We start from the raw sequence: 25,347 nt of genomic DNA, 5'->3' as shown, positions 1-25,347 counted from the left end.
ATTGCTCTCAGAATGAGAGCGCTCTGGCCCCAGCCCGAAGCGCATGGTGTGTGCGTGTGCTCTCAGGTGGAAACATCTTTCCGATTGTCCTGTGGCTGTCTTTTGTGGAATTGTGTCCCACCCCCGTCCCCTCGTGTTTCTGTTCACTAGATGAAGGCTGAAATTCCGCCTAACTTCAGATAATATAATGCTTTGTTGTTGTCATGTAAGCAGGAATAAAAACCGAAACCTTCCATCAAATGTCCTCCACTCCCAGTCCCCTCCAGCCTCACCCTAAGCATGACTTGTGGGAAGTAACTCCCTTGCCTGGCATGATTTCTAACTTGACATACATCTCTGCGTGTGAGGTCGTTCGAGATGTACTGTGGGATGCTCACACCACCTCTGGATTGCCTGGACTAACCACTGCCTTGTCTGCATTTACGCCCAGGTCATACCCCGGCCCTGGCTTGCGCTCCTAACAAAGACGTGGCTGACTGCCTGGCCCTCATTCTGGCTACCATGATGACTTTTTCTCCTTCCAGTACCATGACGGCTGTCAACTTCGTTTGTTTTAAAAAAGACAGTTTGAGCAGGACGACCCTCTCCAACCTGGGTAGCATGGTTAGCCTGTGCAGTAACAACGTAGGCTCGGAGGATGGGTACAATGAAAATGATTCTGATTCGGAAACATTTTGACTTTGGACTGTAGAAGCTTTTCCTTGATCACCCATGTTGGAGGAAGGGAAAGAAGCTTGAATTCCAGGTTTATGTTGTATTCAAGTATTATTATGGGCCTGAGCTTCCAGAAGCCAGTAGAGAAGGAATTAATTAAACCGAGGGAAGGCAGCTAGGCTGTAGGGCAAAGCACTCACACAGATGGGCCTCGATTTTGCTTTGTTTCATATTTTCCTTAGATCTGAGATACTTCTGTGAAAGTCTACCTCTCATTTTAAGTAAGGAATAAAAAAATGCATTTAATTCTTTTTCTTTGTGGATAATGCAACTGAGAGGGAACTGGTCTCTAAAAGATTTTTTTTCATGTACTCACTCGGCGGTGAGTTCTCAGAAGTGTATCAATATGACATTCATGTCCCCCAGGAGGGGAGGGAATGGCTGGGTAGGAAATGCCTCAAACCTCTTCTCACTTTGATGTTTACTTCCTTACTAGAAGCCAAAGGTAGAGGTGTTCATCTTCAGAAATAATGCCTTCATCTTCAGAAATAATCTTTTTAAAGGAGTCCAATTATTCATATCCTATCTATAGTAAGCACTTAAATATCCAGAACTTCTTTTTGAGGATTTTTGTTAAAGTTGCCAGATGAAGGGAAAAGGTCACTGGAAATTGAACTTGCTTTCTTCATTTAACATAAACGTAGCACTCAGTGGTCCCCATAACAAGCCTGTGACTAATTTTCACCCGAGTGATCGAATCCAAATCTCTCCGGTAACATTTCAGGTGAAAATTATATTGCACCAAAACTTTGAGACATATGCAAATATAATATGAAACTACCCTTTATTAATTTGTCTGTAAATCAAAATACTAACTTTATGAAAACATAAGAACCATCAGTATTGTCCATCAATAGTAAAATGTCAAATGAGCTTCTCAGTCAAAGTCATGCCCCAATGAGTGGAAGTGTGACTCCAAAAGGGAACAAAGTGAAAGCACGATGTAGAAATGGGCAATGTGGAAATTAAGGCCAATTCAAGTTGTTTGATGATGAAATCACCGTAGTGAATACTGTGTCTGCTCCCCTCTGCCAAAGCTTCTAGGTCAAATGGACCCCGTTCCACACCTGGAATAGCTGTACAAAAAGAAGAATGAGACTCTTTAGATTATGCACATACACATGCACACGTATATGTATGTATTTATATATATATATATGTCTCTAGTTCGTCAACCAGCTATCCACGAGGACCAAAATGCTTCAGTCTAAAATGGAAGATTTAAATTGTTTTCCTTCGAAGTGGAAGTGAGAACTGAAACAGCTTTTCTATGGAGTTAAAATGTAATCTTTTTGCATAACAGTCTTTGTTGTGTTTTATATTTCTTCTGACACAGATTTCTAGTTGATGGCTTAACATTTGTAACGGATAATGTGTTGACTACAGCTTATTTTTTTGCCAAACTAGGGAAAATGTTCATATACTTTTGATGTAAATGTGTTTGTATTTATTTGAAATGAAACAAATGCCGAGGAAACATCCATTCTTTGTTCTCTGTTTTAATTCCTACTTGTCTTACTTGGAATCATGAAAAAGCCGGAAAAGACACAGGACTCCCCCTGGGCTGGCCCGCAGTCCTGGGGCCAAGCCCAGCAGCATTTCCACTCCTAAGGTTTCCAGCCAACCCTCAGGTTCTTCCACGTCGGTTGGAAAGGGGTAAAACATCCGTGGCTCAGCCCGTGTGTAGCCAGCTCAGAGCTTAAAAGACACTGCAGTCCTGTAATCTTCTGCGAGATGAAAACTGAAGTGTGTACTGGATCATATGCCCAAAAGTGGCCCAAAGAAAGATATAGAAATTATCCTGAATACGCTGAAAGTCTCACATGATCCCAGCAACCTAATGGGAAACTATGCCAGTGTGTGGGCACATGTACCAAGAAGAGAAATAAAAATCACCAGCTCATGCTATTTTCCACTTGAGGAGGAGACAGGAAAGAAACATGTTGCATTAAGGTAGTGCTCTCCGACATTTTATAATCGATTCCATTTTCACCCTGAAAATTTCTATCTTATAATCTATGTGAGATATTTTTAAAACAGTGTTCTATCATGTCTGGATCAAATACAGATACTGTATTATATATTTCATCTACGTGTAAAAGACTTTAATCTCACTCTGTAATACCCTGGATTTAATTAAAAACTCATGCTGGGTTCTTCACAAATGAGAACTTGTTCAAAGGACTTCTGAGAACTGGTATTAATTTCACTGAAAAATTTTGACACCACCATATTGTTTTTTTAATTCTTGGTGTTGTGTTCCCCTCCTTCCTCTGTCCTTTCTGTTTGTTTCGAGAAGATGAGTTTCGAAAAAGTGGATAAATTGCTAATGAGCAGTAAATGACCTTATCTTTACCAAAACCCTGAAAATAAGGGAGATCTAACACTGAAGAAGCACGATATACTGCGGAGTCTTTTTCTAGAAGTGAATGGAAATCTTGCTCAGTTGGCATTTAAAGCAGGATTTGCGATGCCTGCTTTAATGGTGAAGCAGCATTAAAATTTTTCCCCGTAGAGTAGCACAGAGAACAAGAAACATTGCGGCAAAGCAGTGGCAGCCATGCGACATTATCTCCACGGAGCTGCGTTCTGACTTCTCCCCACTCTTTCACTGCTAGAAAGAAGGAAGACAAAGGAACAAAATGAAATCATGCTATGAATTGTTCACTGAATCCATCTCTCGCCCCCGCTCTCTTTCTCTTTCTCCCTCTTCCCCAGACCAATTTTTTTCCTTTAAGAAACGACTTTAAAAACTATGAATTCTGTTTTTCACATACATCTCTTAGAAATAAAGCTAGATTTTCCACCTAGCTTTCTAAGAAAAACAAAAACAGAAAACATTGTTCTTTTACCTTAATGTGTTTTTTTTAGACTGTATTTTAACCACAGCCACGGGGATCATGTTTCATCGCACTTAACCTATTCGCCGGTGTCTGCCTATCCTGGGTAAATATGTTACTATCTCCAAATTGCCTAAAATCTGCTATGATTCCACAGTAAATAGCTCAGGGGATTTCTATTTATCACTACTAAAAGGGCACCATAGTATGTCTGGGTACTTTAGGCAGTAAACAGCTGCTTGGTTTATTATTTTATTATTAAATTAGGACAAGAACATCAAATGGATTTGCTGCACTAGTAATTCTTCGTACTGTTGAGCAACTAGGTTTGCTTATCTGTTGTGTTGGTTGAAGAACTCATCCTTTTTTTTGTCTTGTAATATGAAGTTAGAGTGCCTTTTTATATTTGTATATTCTGAAAATGTTCTGTGAAATGTTTGGTATTTTTTTTCATTTGAGTGTTATCAGAGCAATATAATACCAGTGAGTTTTCATTTCAGCCTTTCTTTGAATGTATAAAGTGTCTTTTTCCTCCTTCCCCTTTTACCTGCTTTGAAATGAAAATGAAGATGCAAAGTTTTCTATAGGAGCTGTTTGATTTTGCAGTGCTAAACTGCTTTCTTTTTACAAAACTGTAAACCATAGGTCAGTGTTATAGGGGAAGAGCATTTTAAGATAGTGACAATCTGAGTGTGTGTATAAAAGGTAATTCTAAGCGTTTCTTATGCAGTGATCTAAAAATTCAATGCAAATATCATTTGTTTGGTAGTTTTGTCTATATATTTTATGCTTTAGCATGTGCAATATATCTTTGTAAAGCGCGATGATACAAATCTGGTGCCAGTGTTATATTTTGCATAACATATTTGTAACAGCATAAAATATTGTTTGATGATTTCAGTGGGATTTTTGTCTGTAATGTTTTCTTATGTAAATTGGAGTTGAATGACTCTGGTAAATGCCATGACTGTAAAAATGAGGAAATGACTTTGAACCAATCTGAATCTTCTCAAGCACAGTTTAATACTTTTTCAACTACTGAATGCTAATAATGTAATGAAGTACTTAACTGTAATATACTATGGAAATGCATTCAGATGGTTATTTTTACAAATAAAAGCGGTACAAATATTGTTGCAATTTGTGTTCTTTAATTTTTCCAGTTATGCTAATTTTACCAGTTATTCTGCTAACTTAAACCTTTGTCCCCTGCCAAAGCCAAATAACCTTAAATTTTGAAAATAATCAAGATAGAAGTGTATCTCCATATTTTCGATTTCTGTTTATATAATCACAATTAGAGCAAAAAATTTCAAACAGATATTTTGTGTTTATCTTATCTGTCTATGCCTCCAACTTTTTCCCTAAAAATTTAAGCTGGCTTGCAACAAAGACATGTGAAACTAGAAATAGAAAAATTAGGACAAGGAAAAAGAATTCAAACAAATATGGGAATCCTAAAATTTAATGCAGCGGCTGTAACTGAACTTGAATTTGGTCTAGACTTCCTTACAGCCAAAGTAAGAGGGAAATGTGATTGACTCTATAGATCACATATATCAGAAAAGAAGAAGCCTAATAGGTCCTCAAAATTGTGAAATCAACCGTACTTACCTTTGTTGCTGCCACCACTACTCTTCAACTGCTTTGTAGTAACACAAGACCCTACTTCTCAGCACTGTCCTTAAAGATATCCGTAGAATTACTTCTCCATCTGTCTCACCATTCAAAATGTCTCCCCTTGGGTAGTAACTCAGGAACAGTCCCTAGAAGCACTAAGGAACAGCTCCCTAATTATGGGGTTTCCAGCTGATGAGAAAGAGATTTGGGGCTGGGGGTGGCTTCCCAAGTTCCTCAGATCACAGTGTCCTAGAATGTTAGCAGTTCTCACAGTCTAGCCCAATCCCATCACCTTTTTCATGAAAACATCCAATCCCAGAGAAGTTATGTATAATTGCTCAAATTTGTGTAATTAGTGATCTGAATACACACTTGTGCCTATAGATGTTCTCTCCTCTATGCTGATCTGCCATACAATGTTTTATGGGTTTTTTGTTTTTTGTTTTCTGCTAGAGATGTTCAGGGAGGTTTTGCACTCTGCCTTGCCTACTCCTTACTCAAGTATACAAACCTGAGGGTTTTTCAGTCTTGAAGACTATAAAGCATGAATTAGACTGCAGATGAGTATTTCCTGTAGTTTGGAGCAGACTGGGTGTATTGGTTATCTGATGCTGTTTAACAAATTACCTTAAAACTTAGTGACTTAAAAAAACAAGTGTTTTATCATGTAACAGTTTCTGTGAGTCAGGAGTCCAGGCATGGTTCAGTTGGGTCTTCTGCCTCAGGGTCTCTCACAGGCTCTCATCCCAGTGTTGGCTAGGGAAAGCTCCATTTCTCAGTTCACACATATGGTTATTGGCAGGGTTCTTCATGGGTTGTTGGACTGAGGGCTTCAGTCCCTTGCTGGCTGCTGGCTGCCCTCAGTTCCTTGCCAAATGGGCCTTACCACAGGGCAGCGCACAACATGGCAGCATGCTTCATGAGAGTGAGCAAACTGAGAAAAGCCAGAGAGAAAAACTCACAGAACTCACGGGTTTAGAGCTGAATCTTGAAGTGGCATTCCGTCATTTTTTCCATAGTCTACTCATAAGAAAGTCACTAGGTCCATCCCACATGCAAGGTCACATCCCACCAAAAGGTGTGAGGACCAGGAGACGGGAATTACCGGGAGCCATTTCGGAAGCTATTGACCACACTGGCTTTATCACAGCGCCCTTCAAGAGTGGGAGTTCACACCAGGATAACTTTCCCAGTCATTGCTAAGGAAATTGTTTACTTGACTTCCATAATTCACCTGTTCAAGAAATACGTACAGATCCCCTAATTTCACTTGTGCTTTCGTAAGCAAGCAGAAAGGGGATAATGGCCTCCACTGAGTAATTGTATTGTTGGACATCGATGTGGTGCTTTGTCTCCAAACTGCTTGTCAAAGGATTCCTCTCCCTAACGCCATTCAGTAGGTTTAGATCCCTATACATCTGTCCCTCACTGAACACACTTAATGTGTTCCAGAATTAGCTTGCAAGGCCAAAGACATTAAGCTAAAAGGCTCTTAACACAACCTAAAAATATTGTGGGTAAAAGTACTGTATGAATTGTCTCTTTAGCAGATTTCATACTGAAGGTACATTTGCTGTAAAATATAAAGCAGTAAAGATAATGGCTGTGCCATTCATTAATTTTCAAGCACTCCAGGGGGTGATCGAAAAGGTGTGGGCATTAGTGGTTGGCACAGTGACTGGGGGGTGAGAGGGCTTGCTACTAGCATTTGGTGAGCCAGGGATACCAAATGTCCCACCCAGCCCAGTGTACAATGCCCCCACCCCCAATGCCCATGCGACCCCACCTCACTGCTCATATACTTGCTCTCCTCTTTTTTCTGAATCATTCCTTCATCAATGTATTACTTGTGAAGCCAGCCATATTCTAAAATCTGTTTTCACAGGGAATTGCATAAAGATGCTCTACTATGCATCCCCTCCTACAGAGCGCTCCCAAGCTTAAGAAAAAGAACTTCAGAAGGCAATGTCGAGTACATGTTCCCTGGTTGTGTATTTCTCCAGGTGAGATCACATGCAGGTGAGTGGAGGAAAGTGCTACACAGATTTGAAACAAATACTTAATTCCTTTGTTGTTAAACACACAAACGCAGGCCTGCACATGTATATTTCTTGTCTTAAGCAAGGGATGATTGCATCCTCTTCACAGTTGGGGTGACCCTGCTCATAAAGACAGAAACATTTGGCCCACAGTCCCATAGCAAGATCTGGCAACAAACCACTGTTGGCTCACGTGGTTCTCTGGGCACTGGTAGACACAATTTCTAGAATACCATTTTCTACCTTTAAAAGACAATTTAATGAAGTATGTTTAATATCTAGAAGAGTTTTATAATTTTCAAAAATAAAAAGTCGAAGCAGTACCTAGAGCACAAAAATCTTACCTGTGTTTATGTTCAGTTGATAAAGCACCCAGCAAAATTGAAAACTTGAATAACTCATATTTCTTTTAGTTGGGTTCCCTGAGAATTACAAATGTCTAAACTCAAATCTGAATGTGAAGAAGTTGCCAGCCATATAGAGATCAAAGGAGGAAACAGGCAGAGGAAACAGCCAGTGCCAACAATCAAAGGCAGGAATGAGCTTGGCATGTTCCAGGAACAGAAATGGGGCCAGTGTGGCTGGAGACTTGTGGGGTAGGGAAGGGTGGTATGAGATGAGATCATGAGTGGTCTGAGGCCAGATCTTGTAAAAATTTTTTGAGCCAGGAGAAGGAGTTTCTATTTTATTCTTAATGTGATAAAGATCCACTAGAGAATCTAAGCAGAAAAAAATGGCTGTGTTCCTATTTCATTTTTAAGAGACCACTCTGACTGCAATAGGGAGGCAAGAGAGGAACCCTATTGAGTGGTTAGGTGGCTACTGCACTAGTCTAGATGAGTAAAAACATGGTGGCTTGGATTGGTACAGTAACAAGGGAAACAGAGTGTGGCACAGTTTGCGTACTCTTGAAGACAGAGTTGACTGATCTTGCTGGTGGTTTTATGTCAAGTAAACAGTCTAGAGTTTGGGAGAGAGGCTGGGGCTGAGGTCAATGAAATTATAGATGAGCAGAGGAGCTTGCCCTGGGAGTAAATGTAGAGGGAGATGAGCCCTGAACTGTGGGCACTCCAACATTCAGATGTCAGGAAGAGAAGGTCTAACAGAGAAGACCAAGAGGGAGTGGCCAGTGAGGCAGGAGGAAAAGCAAGAAACCTAGATGTCCCTGAAACCCGGGAAAAAAAGAATGTATGAAAGGAGTGTCAGTTGTGTCTCCTGTCTCAGTTGCTTCTGGGAGGTCAAGATATGATGCAGCGTGACCATTGGATTTGACAACATAGAGTTTATTAGTGACTTTTGCAAGAACAGATGCATCAGAGTCGGGAGGGGGGCAACAATCCAAAGAGGTTGGTTTATTGAGGGAAAGAAAGGGGAGAAGGTAAAAGGAAGAAGAAAAATAAGGCAGTAGCTGGAGGGATGTGAAGACCAGAGAGAGTATTTGTTTCTTAGGATAGGAGATGCTGTATGTAGTATATCGACGCTAAGGGGAATGTCTGGGAGTGAACAAGAAGAAGGTGTGAGAAGGGATGGGAGGGTAATTTTAGAAGGAACATTTTAGAGCAAAAGAGGAGGATTGCTGAGTAAGGCTTAGCACACTTGAGATTTATGACCATGAATTTTTAAGTGGGACCAGTCATCCTGGTGGGTTTTTTCATCAATGTTGGTACAGGCATAGAGTAAGTAGATAGTGGAACTTAAACAGGGATAGAGCTTTGCCAAATGAGCCCAAGGGGAGTTATGGAACTGCGGTGTTTTCAATAGACATGATTATATGGATCATGGATTCTAAACCAGGTAAGGAGGGAAATGAAGACATGAGGGAGGTGATGGAGAGTGAAAAATTGGCCCAGTCACTGGACTGAAGGGCTTGGTAAGATGGAAGAATTGTTGAGTTGTAGCACCAGAGTTGGTAAGCTAAACATGGGGTGCTTGAAGTAAAGATCTTAGAAGCGGTACAGTTTTGATGTTGATAAAGTCAAGAACATAATCACAGGAGTGGGTGGTTGAGGAAAATTGAAGGAAAAAGCACTGGATATAAAGAAGGAAAAACCTGAGGAAGCCATTATAATGAATGGCTTGAGAGCCATTTAAAATAGAATTTGAGCAGAATTGATGAGAAAATTTGGCCACTTCAAAAACATCTGTTTTCCAGGTGTTTTACTTTAAGCCACACACTCAAAACTGATTTATTATCAGACTGATGTTTGGTTCCACGATTAGGATGAAGCTTTTGAAGAAGTGAGAATGGTCAAGTGCATTTCTGTTAAAAAACAACAACCAGACTTTGACTATAATACAATGACAGGTTTTATGTCCATATGGTTTAACCTAAATGTGTTTATGAGGCTCTCCAGAAAACAGGACAGATGGCTAAGAGCTGCCGAGTGAACAAAAGGAGTGTGTGGAACAGACAGACGTCTTAGTGACAACAATGAAAAATGGAATACTTCCCAGTGGGCCTTCCACAGAGGACAAAAGACTAAATTCATTGGAATTCTGTATTGCTCTTTAAGTGAAAACGGAATTTGCTTTAAAATACTAACTTATCCTGAAATCTCAATTTTTAACAACAACAACAAAAACCAGAAAGCTGACTTGGGTTTATAATTCCCTTTTGACTTTCTTTTTTCAGAAATGATTTCTCCATTTCCAAGTCCATCCCATGATTTTATGTCACTTTCCATTTTTCATGTTCTTCAGGCCTGAGATTTATTCCTTGCTATTTTATGATTACTTAAAATCTGTAAAAACTTTGTTCGAGGACTGTTACCTGATAATTGATGGATTTTCTACTTAACTTCATTCACAGGGTCTACACATTAGCAATGTAAATTTTGATGAGGCTGCTGGGCCTATTTCATTTTGGCATCAGTGCTAAAAAATCTGATAAAGGGCTCAGTTGGTGCCATCTGGGAGCTTGCTTTGTGATGTCACAGCTGACACTAGAAATTAGATTGAGAAAACTAATTAATTTCCCACAACATTTCAGATATTGAAAAAGAAAAGCCTTTCATGATGCTAACAACATTTCCTAGAGATAAGAACATATTTTCCAGTATATATTAATAATCCATCTTAATTTTCCTTGCTGCTAGCCTCGTGATATGAGAGTAACTTGGGTAGTACAAAACAGAGGACATCTGTTAAAATTCATATATATGTTTATAGGTGTCTATACAGTGTAAATATATACAAACATGGACAAAGATACAGCAGGATTTAACCCAACAATGTTGAAGGAGGAGGGTATAAGGAAGTAGTGAAACTGTAGTTAATTGGGAAAATGTACATGACATAATGTTAAATTATGAAAATATAAAATGTAGAATATACATTGTTTTATATTACAAAAATAGGTTAAAATTGAATATGTTTATGAGCAAGAGCTAGAAGGTAACGCAGAAAAAACATTGATTTAATTAAGTGACAGAATTGTGGGCAACTTTTTTTTTCTTTTTTTTTTTGAATTTTATTTTACTTATTTTTTTATACAGCAAGTTCTTATTAGTTATCCATTTATACATATTAGTGTATACATGTCAATCCTAATCTCCCAATTCATCACACCACCACCACCACCTTCACCCACCACTTTCCCCCCTTGGTGTCCATACGTTTGTTCTCTACATCTGTGTCACTATTTCTGCCCTGCAAACTGGTTCATCTGTACCATTTTTCTAGGTTTGTGGGCAACTTTTGCTCTGAATTTATGTTGTTTATTGTTTTTGCAATACAGATTTTAAAACAAAAAGAGACTGGAATGTATAAATAGGAACTTGGAGGTATATTAGTCATTCTAATGAGTGCTGGGTTTATTCTGTTCATTAGAACGAGCTCCAAACTCCCTAGTTAAAGACGAATGAAGAACACTTGGAGATGCTCCAATAAAAACCACAGATACATTAAGAATTGAAGAATACATCCTTTTAGGAAGAGTAAAAGGAACTGAATTTAAACAGCTTAAAGGGTTCCTCAACTGTAAAACATGGAGATTTCAGTCAGTAACTTCTCATATCCTTCCAGCTCTGACTTTTTAAATTCTTAGACTAGATCCATTAGTCAACAGAGTAACTGCCAACCACCTACAGCATCTGAAGCAGTAGAGTGGGCATATGCATATGCTTGGGAATAAACGTGATTGAAGGCTGACTGCACTAATAGTCCTTCCACTAATAGATGAAGAATTTCTTTTAGACAGAAGAGATTAAGGAGATGTGCCCTTACTTCTCTGAGCAAGAAAATCAATGGGCTTTAACTACAGCAAAACAAATTTAAAATCATGAAAAGCTATCTAAAAAATGTGTAGTAAATGTAGACATGGTTCCTACAAGACTGATTGTAAAATCCCTTCACTGAAGACTTTCAGACCATCATCACTCCGGGATGGTGTTAGAGAGATGTCAGATGGCCAATGTGCTCCATAGCTTAGAACTCTTTGAAGCACCATGTACGCTATCTCCACCAGTTTCTTGTTCCATAGATACTCAAACACACTTTTTTTTTTTTTTTTGCGGTACGCGGGCCTCTCACTGTTGTGGCCTCTCCCATTGCGGAGCACAGGCTCCGGACGCGCAGGCCCAGCCGCCACGGCTCACGGGCTCAGCCGCTCCGCGGCACGCGGGATCCTCCCAGACCGGGGCACGAACCCGCGCCCCCCGCATCGGCAGGCGGACTCCCAACCACTGCGCCACCAGGGAAGCCCTCTGCTTTCATTTTTTTAAGGGATATAAGACAACTCAGCCTTCCTCCCTTTTGTGAGTCATATTTATGAGTTATATTTTTCTAAGAATTCACCTATTTCATATACGTTTTCAAATTTATTGTATAAAGTTATTCATATGAAGAAACTAATATTTATTGAAGATATATTATGCATTGTATTATATACTATACACTTGTGTTCTAGATTCTATTTTTCTTTTTTAAAGTTTTTTTTTTAACAGCTTTTTCAAGATATAGTTGACAGACAATAAATTGTGCACATTAAAGTGTACAACGTGATATGTTTTGACATATGTAAATATCCATGAAACCATCACCACAATCAAGAGAGTGAAAATATCCATCATGCCCAAAAGTTTTATCGTGTTGCTTGGTAATCCCTTCAGAGTACTCCATCCAGTGTCTGTGAACTATGCGATTTCTCCAAACTGGCTGGTGGTAGCAGGTACTATTCCTGGCTCTTCGTGAACTCCCAGCCTGCTTCCCTTAAGGCCTTCATATGTTCTTCTCTGGCCTCAGGTAGTTTCCTCACACGCGTGTGCAGACGTACTAGGTTCTCTCTCTGCAAGGTTCTCGTTCTCGAGTCTGCTACTGTCTTGCAAACTCTAGCTTCTTTAGTGTCCCTGGACTCACAGCTCTCTACTCCCTGCCAATCAACTTCTTAGCAACTCAGGGAACCTGCTGCACTCCACCTTGATTCCCCTTCCCTGCACCGCCATGACCTGGAAATGCTCAAGGTAGTAAGTTCCAATCACAGGGCTCTCCTCATTCGTCTTCCATCTCTTAGGGAACACTGTTCTTTGTTCTCTGATGTCCAGGGTCTTGGAAATCGTTATTTCATATATACTGTCTGTGTCAACTACAAATTGGCACTTGCCATCTACCTCTACGAGAATTACATCAGGTGCTGCTCCAGCTGCTGACTTTCGGCGCCCCCTGAAAGGAGCTCAGAGTGGAGAGCAGAAATGAGGCACTCTGTGCTCTGGGAAAAACTGGCAGAACCGGGCTTCAGATGGTTAGATATTTTCAGGAGCCGATTTTATGAGCCCAATTCTTATATTTCCTCATATTTAGAAAAGCACTAAAATGCTTCACGGTGACGACTGCTCCCCATGACTAGCAGAAACTTTCTGCAAAAAAATATGTGCTCGATTGCATGCACTCCCTCTTCACCAAAATCACATGTATACTGACCTTCCCCCGCTGCCTCTCTGGAGCAGTTTCTCAGAGCTATCTGAAGTGCTCTCTCCCGGGCTATAGTCCTCATTTTGCCCCCAATAAAACTTAACTCGCAACTCTCACATTGTGCATTTTTATAAGTTGGCATCTGGCTTTTTGGTTGTTTTAGACAGGATGATAAATCTTGTCCCTGTTACCCCATATTGGCCAGAAGTGGATCATAATATCCTTTTATTTGTTTTTTTCACATCTACAGCATCTTGTTTGCTTCTTTCATTTCCTTTATTCCTCCTCTTTTTCCCCCCTTGATTAAACTTGCCCAAGGTTTGTCTAATTAGCCATCTTGAGAAACCAGCTTTTGTTTGCTGATCTTTCCTTTTATATGTATATTTTCAATTTCATTCATTTCAGCTCTTATTTTTATTTCCTCCCTTTTATTTCTTCATTATTCATTCATTTCTAACTTAGATTCATAATATCATGTCCTCCTTATGTTCTGGCATAAGCATTTAACACAATAAGTTGACCTCTCAGTAACATTCGAGCTGCATCTCATAAGGTTTGTTATGTATTATTTTCATTGTTCAATTCTAAAGATTTCTAAATTTTATCATGATTTTCTTTGACTCATGAATTTTTAGAAATGTTTTGAAACTTCTATACAGATTTTTCCTAGTTTTCTTTTTATTATAAATTTCTAACTTAGTTGCTTTGTAGTCAAAGAAAGTTATCTCTGAGATATAGTTGATAATAAACTGCACATATTTAAAATGTATAATTTAATATGTTGTGGCATATGTTAACACCCATGACACCATCACCACAGTCAAGATAGTGAAGTTATCCATCACTCAAAAGATTTCTCATGTTCCTTTTTAATCTCTTTGACCAGGCTTCAAATAGATCAGGCTGAATAACAGGATTTATTTTTTTCTCTTTAAACTCTGTTTTAATGGGTCCCAAAATTCTGTAACAGATTTTCAACAGGTTGTTTCCATTACAAAGTATTGATTTTAAAAATAATAACTTAAAACTGCCACACACATACGCACAAAAAAACAAATGGTCCACAACACATTCTCCTTTTCTTCTGAAGGTTTTACAATGCATCTGTATCATTAATCAGCCTTTCACTTAAATGGCCAATTGAGACAATCAGTTCTGAGACCATCCCCCACCACTGACTAAGACAGGGTGGCAGGTATAGGGATGATATTCATTTAGCCTTCTGAGCTTCCTGAGCAGGCAGGTGACCCTGCAAGCGCCAACAGCCTTCCTGTCCACTTCTTTGGTGACACTCGCAGAAACCATCTGTCTCACGTCACCAATAGGAAGACGACTCAGAGGATAGTCAGAGAAGCTCTCAACACGTGTGGGCTTGCCAGGAACCATATCAATGATGGCAGGATCATCAGATTTCAAGACTTTGGGACCATATTCCATCTTTTTCCTAGAACGATGGCTAATCTCCTTCAGCTCAGGAAGACGACTCAGAGGATAGTCAGAGAAGCTCTCAACACGTGTGGGCTTGCCAGGAACCATATCAATGATGGCAGGATCATCAGATTTCAAGACTTTGGGACCATATTCCATCTTTTTCCTAGAACGATGGCTAATCTTCTCCTTCAGCTCAGCAAACCTGCAAGCAATTGAGCTGTGTGACAGTCCAGCACTGATTTGGCCTGGATGGTTCAGGTGATCACCTGGGCTGTGAAGCCAGCTACTTCCATTGTGGGCCATGTTTGCTGTCACCAGTGAACATCTTTGACAGACATGTTCTTGACATTGAAGTCCACACTGTCCCCAGGAAGAGCTTCACTCAAAGCTTCATGGTGCATTTCAACAGACTGACTTCCGGTGAAATGCCGACTGGAGCAAAAGTGACCACCACACTGGGCTTGAGAATACCAGTCTCTTTGAATACTTCACCCAGTCAAGGATTGGTATCATATAGATGACTGTTAGGATAATGTTGTGTGCAAGTAACAAAAATCTAACTTAAAATGGGTCAAGCAATAGGGAAATTTTACTATCTTAACAAGGAGTCCTGAGGAAGGGTGTCTCTAGGGCTACTGAATTCAGCAGTTCAGTGACATCACCAAGCTCTTGGGACTTTTCTATCCTTCTAGCCTTGCATCTTTTAGGCTAGCTCCCTTCCTGGTTACAAGATGGCTGCCTCTTATCCCAGTTCAGATGCAGACGTAAACAAGCCCAGCAGATGAAGAGCTCATTTCATTCTTGTGTGCCCTTTTTAAGAGTGAGGAATAGGGGCAGGACAGGAATAAAGACGCAGACGTAGAGAATGGACTTGAGGACATGGGGGGAGGGGGAAGGGTAAGCTGGGACGAAGTGAGAGAGTGGCGTGGACATATATACACTACCAAATGTAAAATAGATAGCTAGTGGGAAGCAGCCGCATAGCACAGGGAGATCAGCTCGGTGCGTTGTGACCACCTAGAGGGGTTGGATAGGGAGGGTGGGAGGGAGCCGCAAAAGGGAGGGGATATGGGGATATATGTATTTGTATAGCTGATTCACTTTGTTATACAGCAGAAACTAACACACCATTGTAAAGCAATTATACTCCAATAAAGATGTTAAAGAAAAAAAAAAAGAGTGAGGAAGTGTCCCCAGCAGACTTCCCCTCATCTCATCATGGCCAGAATTGTGTCACAAGCCCTTGTCACATGCCAACCTAAGATAAGAAATACACCTCATCCCCTCCCTTCACAGAGTTGGAACTGGGACTGGGCTCCCTGAAGGATAGGGCTATGTGGAAGAGAAAAGACAGTTCCCAAGGAAAGAAGGAAAGTATTACAGGTAGCAACGAAAGCTATCTGCTACATGAAGCCATCCAAAAGACATAATAAAAAGAGGAGCCATTTTTAAAAAAGCAAAAAAAACCCCAACAAACTCCAACCCTTAGGACACCATAGCCCGCTTGTGCATCCCTGGGGAGTGCACTTATGTAATGGAACCACATCAGTGCTCGTTTTCTTACGGGATTAAGGGGCAGGTGTAGGGGGCAAAGGTGTGTATTCCCCTAAAAGTTTATAGCATGTAAACTAGCCTTGAACCCATGACCCAGAGTGTTCCCTCATGATACAGTCAGCCCTCCTTATCTGCGGGTTCCGCATCCGTGGATTCAACCAACCTTGCTGACTGTAAGGGACTTGAGCATCACAGATTTGGGTATCCTCGGGGCGTCCTGCAACCAATTCCTGGTGCATATTGGGGGAGGACTGCATATTTAAGAGAAATGATTAAATTGATCATTTCCCAACTACTATAAGTACGCCCTCTAACAGAAGAGAACTAAAATTAGTCATTTGTTTTATTGAAGTTAAAACTATTCTCTTCCCAATTTAATAATCTTTATTGCGTTTACAGGTAATTTTTTAAATTGCATTTCATACTATCAGCTGGTTTCAGCTTTTCATCACAAATTAAAGGACAGGAACCCTTTGTTTCACTTGAACTCTTCTAGCCCAGTACTATGAATACAAGATACTGAATAATATTGCAATTGAAAACTAATTAATTCACTCAGGAAACCTCTGGATTTATTGTTCTCCTTCTCTAGTAACCACTGGAGGGAATACTCAAGGATTAAACATTTCCATAAAGACAATTTATATCCTTATATGTTTGCCTACAAATTACCAGCCACAGTATGAAATGGTTTCCGTGGTAAATTGGGAGGATCATTGTGGTAGTTTATTATCTTGGCTTTGTTCCTAAGATTCAGATTTCAAAAGGCTATACACAGTAGTGGAGAGGTAATTGGGACTGGTACAAAAGTAGCACAGATGGATGCAAGGTTGCCCCAAACAAATGCCTGCTACATTTTCCACGTGCCATGGTACTGTGCTAAGTCCTTGTACATGTATTAACAATTTTATCTTTCCACAACCTCATTGGGTTGGTGCTATATTATTCTAATTTTACAGGTGAGGGAAATATCTGTAAAATACCTGTAATAGGGGGTCATAAAGGTTAAGAAACTTGCCCAAAGACACACTGCTAGAAAGTGTGACACAGTGACACAGTCCTAGTCTGTCTGACTCAAGAGTTTACACTCTTAACTACTGCATTAAGAGACCGAATGGTAGACAAGGTCTACCTGGATTTAAATATTTTCGGTCCCTTACTACAGTTCTTGCTTTGGGCCTTTTAAAGCATTAAATAAAACTGTATGCAACCAATCGCTCATATTCTATACCTATTTAATTCTAGAGCCGTGGTTCTTATAGTGTGGTCCCCAAACCAATAGCATCTGGCATCACCTGGGAACTTGTTAGAAATGCAAATGTTCAGTTCCTAACCGAGATCTACTAAAGAGCAATCTCTGGGTGTGGGCATAGCAATCTCTATTTTAACAAGCCTTCCAGAGGATCCTGATGCACACAGAAGTTGGCGTACTGTTCTAGAGAAAGCATATAGAGGTTGTTTAGGCCTTCTTTCTCCTACAGAGGGTTCCAACAGCTCACAGGTTGAGGGGGGCTGAGGTCCATGCTCAGTTTCTCTCTCTGGTCCTGTTTTGTTCCACAGCGTGTTCTCTGTTGAGCTCTTCTGCTGACAGATTATCGTGCCTTAAGGTTCCCTGGTCTTTGTTGTCATGCTTGCTGCTGAGGGTTCACAGACTTCAGTAGAGAGCTGCTGCTACATTTTCTTCCTTTTCTTCAGATTTTATGTTGCTTTCTACTTTTCACTTCTGTTATCTTCATTTCCCCCTTTCCTCGATTTTGCTTCTCAGATTTTTCCTGAGCACATTGCATTCTGCATGACACACTATCCTAATCTGCCTCCTTTTCCTCTCCTGTTCTTTCTCATAGTAGGATGTGCTCTTAATTACTCCCTCGGAAGCTGTCATTTTGACAGCAAAGTACTGGCTTCTTGGTGGTGCCAAAAGGAAGACACTTCCATTTGTAAGCGATTCTAAAAAATCCTAAAACTATCTTTCGATACTTTCTCTTTCCTGAGAACAAGAATCATTTGATTTCTCACTAAACTAAAAATGCTTTGAGGACAGGATTCATGTATAATTCACACCAGTTACCCATTGCTGTGAAAAGTGATAATCCTCCAAGGCAATCACTCCCTTTAAAAAATTGTGGTAAAATACATACAACATAAAATTTACTGTCTTAACCATTTTTTAATGTACAGTTCAGGAGCATTAAATACATTCACATTGTCCTGCAACCATCACCACCATTCATCTCCAGACCTCTTTTCATCTTGAAAAACTGAAACTCTGTACTCATTACAGAGTACTATTCCCCCCTCCAACCCCCTGATAACCACATTCTGCTTTCTACTGCTATGAATTTGACTACTCTAGGACCCTCATGTAAGTGGAATCATACGGTATTTATCTTTTTGTGTCTGGCTTATTTCATTTTGCATAACGTCTTCAAGGTTCATCTATGTTGTAGCAGGTGTCAGAATTTCCTTACTTTTTAAGGCTGAATAATATTCCATTGTAGAAACACATATATTGTGTTCACACACACACACACCATATTTTGTTTATCCATTCACCTGTCAATGGACACTTGGGTTGCTTCCACTTTTCGTTATTGTGAATAATGCTTATATGAACATGGGTGTACAGATATCTGGGGACCATCACCCACTTTTACACATGATATCAGCACCATTAATCCATGAGTGCTCCCTATATTTACAATGGACAGGCAGATATGGATGAGGAAGGGTAAAAGGCAGGCCCATAGAGGCATATCTAGGGCCTCCAAGTCATGCTGGCATCTGACCACAGTGCGAGTCTCTATAATCAACTTAACTATATTTTCAGTTCCCGTGCTCTTGTCTCTCGCCAGAACCCACCAGGAATCATCTTCATTTTGTTCCTTAGACTCTGGTTCTCTCCTTTTCTTCTATTCAGACTTGGAGCCTCTGGTTGTTGTCTTGGTTCCTTGACTTTGTTCTGTTCCTCATTCTGCTTTTACTGATTACACTTTGGCCACTTGTCACCTCCTCAGTTTCTGACCTCAGTCTTGCCCCTACTTTTGGGATTCTTTTCACGAACTGCTTGAAGGGACCCATCTCAGCACCAGTTGTGAGAGAGGAGGATCCATTTTCTTCCGTCTGGCGAGGCATCAGGGTAAGTCAGGAGCGCCGGAGTAGGAGCTGTTGGGCTAGACTGAGCAGACATGGGTACCAGTACATACCTGTCTGCCTAAAGCTCATGGTATGTGACCCACCCACAAGACACAGGAAAAGATAGATTGAAAATCAGGCTAACCCCTCCCAGACAGTCTGCTGGCTCTGTCTCTGTTCAAAGAACTAAATGGGTGTTAGTCATGCAGAACCTCTCAGAGGAGAGTTCCTAGAGCCTTTATAATGTGACTCATTGAATTGAGGGTTTTAAGAACAGCAGAGCCAGGGACCCTTTCTGTGTACCTATCTCGGCACTGGCCTCTTTTGACATCCAGCAAGTGAGCCTGGAATCTTCCCATGTGTTTCATTTCTTGGGGTCTTTGAAGCAGGGCTTTAGCAGCTGGCAACTGCCCAGCAGAGAGGGCTTAAGAAGCATAACAGCAGCTGTAGGTTTGCGGTAAGCCTTGCAGTAGCAGAGGGAAAAAGTGTCAACACAGCTTTAGGAAGAGCCACTAAACAGAAAAACAGACACATGCTGGACAGCTGCCCTGGACCATAGGTGTGATAGGGGTCCAAAATCAACTGTCCTCAGAAACTCTGTGCCTTCACTTGGGGAAATGTGCTTCCCTTGGGGAGACTCCCTAGCTCCTAAAAATACTAAAAGATAGTGCATCTTTCTGCTGCCTGTAAGTAAAGTGTACTCATTTCTCCTTTTAAGGACTTCCCACCTTCTTTTATTAAGTTTCTATTTCTGAATGTCAATGTGGTGCCATACATCATGTTAGCCTCTTTGACAGATAGAAAGATGGTGGTCCTTAAGTTCTGTTAGTTGTGTACCATTAGTCTTTCTTTTTTATTTTTCCTTTTGGTGCCAGGAAAGTCTCTTTGACTTTACTGGGGCTAGTACTAGTTTTTCTAAATAGCCAAGTGTTATGAAGCTCATAGTAACACTAGTTACATTTTTTTTTGAGTGCCTATTACATATCGGGCACTTTACACAGATATTTGTAATCTTCCCAGCAATCCCCAGAGTAGAATTTTTCTTCCTGTTTTTCAGATGAGGAAACTGAGGCTCAAAAAAAGTAATTTTCCAAGTCATAAAAATCGTGAGTCAGAGATAAAAACGGAAACAAGCCTCCTTACATTAAGCTATTAGTTGAGAAAAGTTCATTTTGAAGTTTTCTTTTCTCCTTAGAAACTCTCTCTGCTTCTTATCAGGTCATAAGTAATTTAGCCTTAAAAAGCTAACTAATCAAGGAAAACAAGATACCCATAACAATTCTTCCTAGAAATGTCAGTTTGCTTCCAGCATCATCTCCCATTTACTGAGATGATCTTAAACAGGAGTTTGTCCCTCAAGTTCAATAGAAACCCTCTGCTCACCCTGTTTTTAGCATAAAAAATATTTAAGGGCTTCCCTGGTGGCGCAGTGGTTGAGAGTCCGCCTGCCGATGCAGGGGACACGGGTTCGTGCCCCGGTCCGGGAAGATCCCACATGCCGCGGAGTGGCTGGGCCCGCGAGCCGTGGCCGCTGAGCCTGCGCATCGGGAGCCTGTGCTCCGCAATGGGAGAGGCCACAACAGTGAGAGGCCCGCGTACTGCCAAAAAAAAAAAAAAAAAAATTTAAACGTGATTTTTTTATCTCGGTAGTCTATCACCAGGACCAGGAGGGGTATGCATTAAGAATTTTGTGGATGAGACATTCATGGTAAGAAAGGCAACAGTTGAACTTTGTGCAGGCTTAGGTTTCTGATACTGCTCTATAAATGACCTAGCATATGAGTGGCTATTACTTTGGTCCCTATCCCTCTAAGAGGAAACTTAAGAGTCATAAAAACAAATGGTATTTATTTTGCCTTAAAGTTCCTTAGAGAGATTTCTTATATCCATATATGTTTGAATACACTTCATAAAATATATTAGGTAGTTATTTAAAATGGATCTATTAATAAGATTAGTCATAATACTATATCAAGCAGTGTCACAATATTTCATATATATATGCATGGTGATATTTAATAGAGAGAACTCTTGGTTAAATTGATGCACATTTAGCTAGAGTTCGAATAACACTTAACACCTAAGTTTGTCTGCTATCTCACCATTACTCACATTTCTTGACCAATGTCTAATGAGTTTGGAAAATCAGAAAATCTGCATTGGCCAATGTTAATATTCACAGGTATAGAATATTGAATCTGGAATATTGGATTAGAATCTTCTAGCCCAGGGATCAGCAAACTATGGCCAAGAGGCCAAATTTGGCCCACTGCCTGTGTTTATAAATAAAGTTTTATTAGAACACAGCCACACTTATTCATTTACCTATTGTCTATAGGCCCATTCATGTTACAACAGAAGAGTTGAGTATTTGTGACAGAGACTTTATGGCCCACAAGGCTGAAAATATTATCTGGCCTTTTACAGAAAGTTTGCTGACTCCTGATTTAGTCCATCCTCCTCAATATACAGATGAGGACACATTTCCAGATCCTTTGCTAATATTTCTATAGGTCTTATCAAGTTCCATACTTTGCTTAAATATATGAACATGTCCTTTAGCCAAAACTCACCATCTTTTCCTATGTGCCTTACTGTTCTCAAGATAAGTACATGTTTGTTTCACATGTTGGTACTGTATTCTCTTTTAATATAAAGACTTTTATGTTAGCCAAGGTAAATTTTGGGATTAATATTTTATTCTCCAAGTCTTTTTCAAAAACTTTTTCAAATATTAAGAGTTGTTTTACAAAAAGTAGTCTACTTTGGCTATTAGCGTTTACAATTAAAATGTGTTTGAATACGACAAATTCTGCATGTCATAGTAAAAGACCCAAATGTGGCTAGAACCTTTATTTAAAATATAGGGTATTAGTAAATAAATAAAAAATATTTATTCAAAAACACTTATGGAAGAATACCTCCAATTACTAGGCCCTGTACTGAGCGTAGGTATTAAAAATGATCAAGACCCTTGTATAGGCCATGCCTTTGAAAAGCTGGCATCCTTTGGGGGAAATAGACATATAAGTAGAAAACTGATGTAAGGAAGTCCCAAAACAATGATATGAATCATTCATTCCCATTAGAGCTATTATCTGAATTTCAGTATTCATTATCTGAAAATATTAATATGCCATCTAAAGTTTCTTAAACTGTACTTCCATTAAAGCAAATTTCTACTGTGCACTTCACCCCAAAGAGAATCCTCTGGCTTTAACTACATTTTTAAATAGAGGAATACTGCTTTTTATTCCCCCAGCTTTATTGAGATATAATTAACACAAAATGCTGTGTAAATTTAAGATGCAAAATGTGTTGATTCGAGAGGAATACTGCTTTTATATAACACATAGCACCACTAGGTAATATGACAATGCTAAATCAAACTTTTGTTATCTATAGCTATCTATATTGTTCCAGATCATGATTTTTATCCACAGTAGATACAAATATGTAGAACAAAGAACAATGTTATAATGGTATTTTGCTCTGTTGAATGGAAATCCAATTATTTTCCCCTTGACTCCTATCATTTTTTTCATCCTGTCCTCTCTCTCTTTCTTATTTCTTTAAATAAAACATTTCATCCTGGAAGTCTTTATCCTTTTCTTAGAAATTCTCATTACTTACTTATATTATTCCCAAGAAATGTTAAATCTGAGATCAATAATTTAAACATTTGACAGTTTTGATGCAAAAACATATTAAGTTATTCAGCAAATGTACATAGTACTTTATATTCAAAAGGTATTCTTCATCCTTATGAACGAGTTTAACTCTTCAGGAGAAAACCAACATGTAACCCAAGAGATTAAATTTTTTGCCTGCTTTTAACAGCAAGAGACAGCACAAACAGAATCAAGAATTTGAATTGCAAGGCTGAGTTTATGTTGCCTTTCATTTTGCAGCAATGGAGACTGAACTGGTGAAAAAAGGGTAATCAGGTTGAAAATCCTTACTTTGTTTTTGATGATCTATTCTCTGTTTCCTTGGAAACAGAGCTGGCAGCCACAGAGTTGCTGGCATTATGTTTTCTTTTTAAGCTTTGAAGCATCAAAGAAGAAGGTGAGGTTTTATGACTGTAATTCATAGAATCTGAGTTATTTTCAAGTAAATTAAAAACAAATATTATTGAATGCCTATAACATATAAGGTACTAGGAGACAAAAACTAATAAGTTTGAGAAAAAGTTTTAAACTAATTGAGGGGAATAAACCTTAGTTTCTAAGAGCCAATCTATTATATACATATTTTTTAAGAAAAAGAGGAAATAAAGCTTATTTAAAAACCTATAGTGTGAGTGTAGTACATTGAGATCAGTATAATTTATTGAAATTAATTTTAGAAAGAAAATAGATTCCCACACCAAACAGCATGATCCTTTCTTCCTAGATAATACTATTATCTAGTATTCAAAACTAGATAATAAGGGGGTGGTTACCATGTGTTGAGAGGACAGTTTTTGCCTCCTGTAAATAAAACAGACAAAAGCCAAGGGGAGCTTAAGCAAATCTAAAAGGTTTCCTAAAATACTGATATATTAATGAATTTATTAAATGTTTCAGTCGACGGGTGATTGTCAAATAATTATAATATGGTCATTTCCTTTATGAAAGTTGCATTAATTTAAGTTTAAAAAGCCATACCTTTAAAAACCCTGACTGAGATGAGAAGGCAAGAGTTACAGGCAATAGTTGCAGGGAGGATTTTTCTTTTTATTTTAATAAGAGCTAATGCAAATCAAAACCACAATGAGATATCACATCTGTCAGAATGGCTATTATCAAAAAGACAACAAACAAGTATTGGTGAGGTTGTGGCACTGTTGGTAGGAATGTAAATTGGTGCAACCACTATGGAAAACAGTATAGAGGTTCCTCAAAAAATAGAACCACCCTATGATCTGGCAATTCCACTCCTGGGTATTTATCCAAAGAAAACAAAAACATGAATTCAAAAAGTTATATGGGGCTTCCCTGGTGGCGCAGTGGTTGAGAATCCACCTGCCGATGCAGGGGACACAGGTTCGTGCCCCGGTCTGGGAAGATCCCACATGCCGCGGAGCGGCTGGGCCCGTGAGCCATGGCCACTGAGTCTGCGCGTCCGGAGCCTGCGCTCCGCAACAGGAGAGGCCACAACAGTGAGAGGCCCACGTACCACACACACAAAAAAAAAAGTTATATGTACCTCTATGATCATTGCACCATTATTTACAATAGCCAAGATATGGAAGCAACCCAAGTGTCCATCATAGCTGAATGGATAAAGAAGTTGTGATACACACACACACACACACACACACACACACACATACATATATATGTGTGTGTATGTATGTGTGTGTGTATATATATATATATATGTAATGGAATATTACTCAACCATAAAAAAGAATGAAATCTTGCCATTTGCAACAACATGGATGGACCCAGAGGGTATTATGCTGAGCGAAATAAGTCAGACAGAGAAAGACAAATACTGTATGATTTCATTTATATGGAATCTAAAAAAACAAAACAAATGAACAAACATAACAAAACACAGAATCACAAATACAGAGAACAAACAAGTGGTTGCCAGAGGGGAGGTGGGGTGCAAGGATGAGAGAAATCATTATTTACAATAGCCAAGATATGGAAGCAACCCAAGTGTCCATCATAGCTGAATGGATAAAGAAGTTGTGATACACACACACACACACACACACACACACACACATACATATATATGTGTGTGTATGTATGTGTGTGTGTATATATATATATGTAATGGAATATTACTCAACCATAAAAAAGAATGAAATCTTGCCATTTGCAACAACATGGATGGACCCAGAGGGTATTATGCTGAGCGAAATAAGTCAGACAGAGAAAGACAAATACTGTATGATTTCATTTATATGGAATCTAAAAAAACAAAACAAATGAACAAACATAACAAAACACAGAATCACAAATACAGAGAACAAACAAGTGGTTGCCAGAGGGGAGGTGGGGTGCAAGGATGAGAGAAATAGGTGAGGGAGATTAAGAGGTACAAACTTCCAGTTACAAAATAAATGAGCCACAGGTATGAAATGTACAGTGTAGGGAATATAGTCAATAATA

At 39.4% G+C, this 25,347-nt stretch overlaps 1 protein-coding gene across 3 annotated transcripts in view; it reads left to right on the top strand.

Moving 5' to 3' along the window:
• Positions 1-4,756, top strand: part of ANKRD44 (ankyrin repeat domain 44) — a 317,462-nt gene extending 312,706 nt beyond the window's left edge. For 2 of the 3 annotated variants that reach the window (XM_028480424.2, XM_055089237.1), the window contains one exon: positions 431-4,756. In XM_028480424.2, coding sequence (XP_028336225.1) covers positions 431-678 — 248 coding nt within the window. In that variant the 3' untranslated portion in view covers positions 679-4,756. The remainder of the gene's footprint in view (positions 1-430) is intronic. The other variant, XM_028480445.2, reaches the window with a different exon arrangement.
• The last annotated feature ends 20,591 nt before the right edge of the window (positions 4,757-25,347 follow it).

Source organism: Physeter macrocephalus, chromosome 2 (assembly GCF_002837175.3).
Source record: "Physeter macrocephalus isolate SW-GA chromosome 2, ASM283717v5, whole genome shotgun sequence".
NCBI classification, from domain to species: Eukaryota; Metazoa; Chordata; class Mammalia; order Artiodactyla; family Physeteridae; genus Physeter; species Physeter macrocephalus.
The sequence above is the reverse complement of the archived record's forward strand: the minus strand, read 5'-3'. Positions and strand labels throughout refer to the sequence as shown.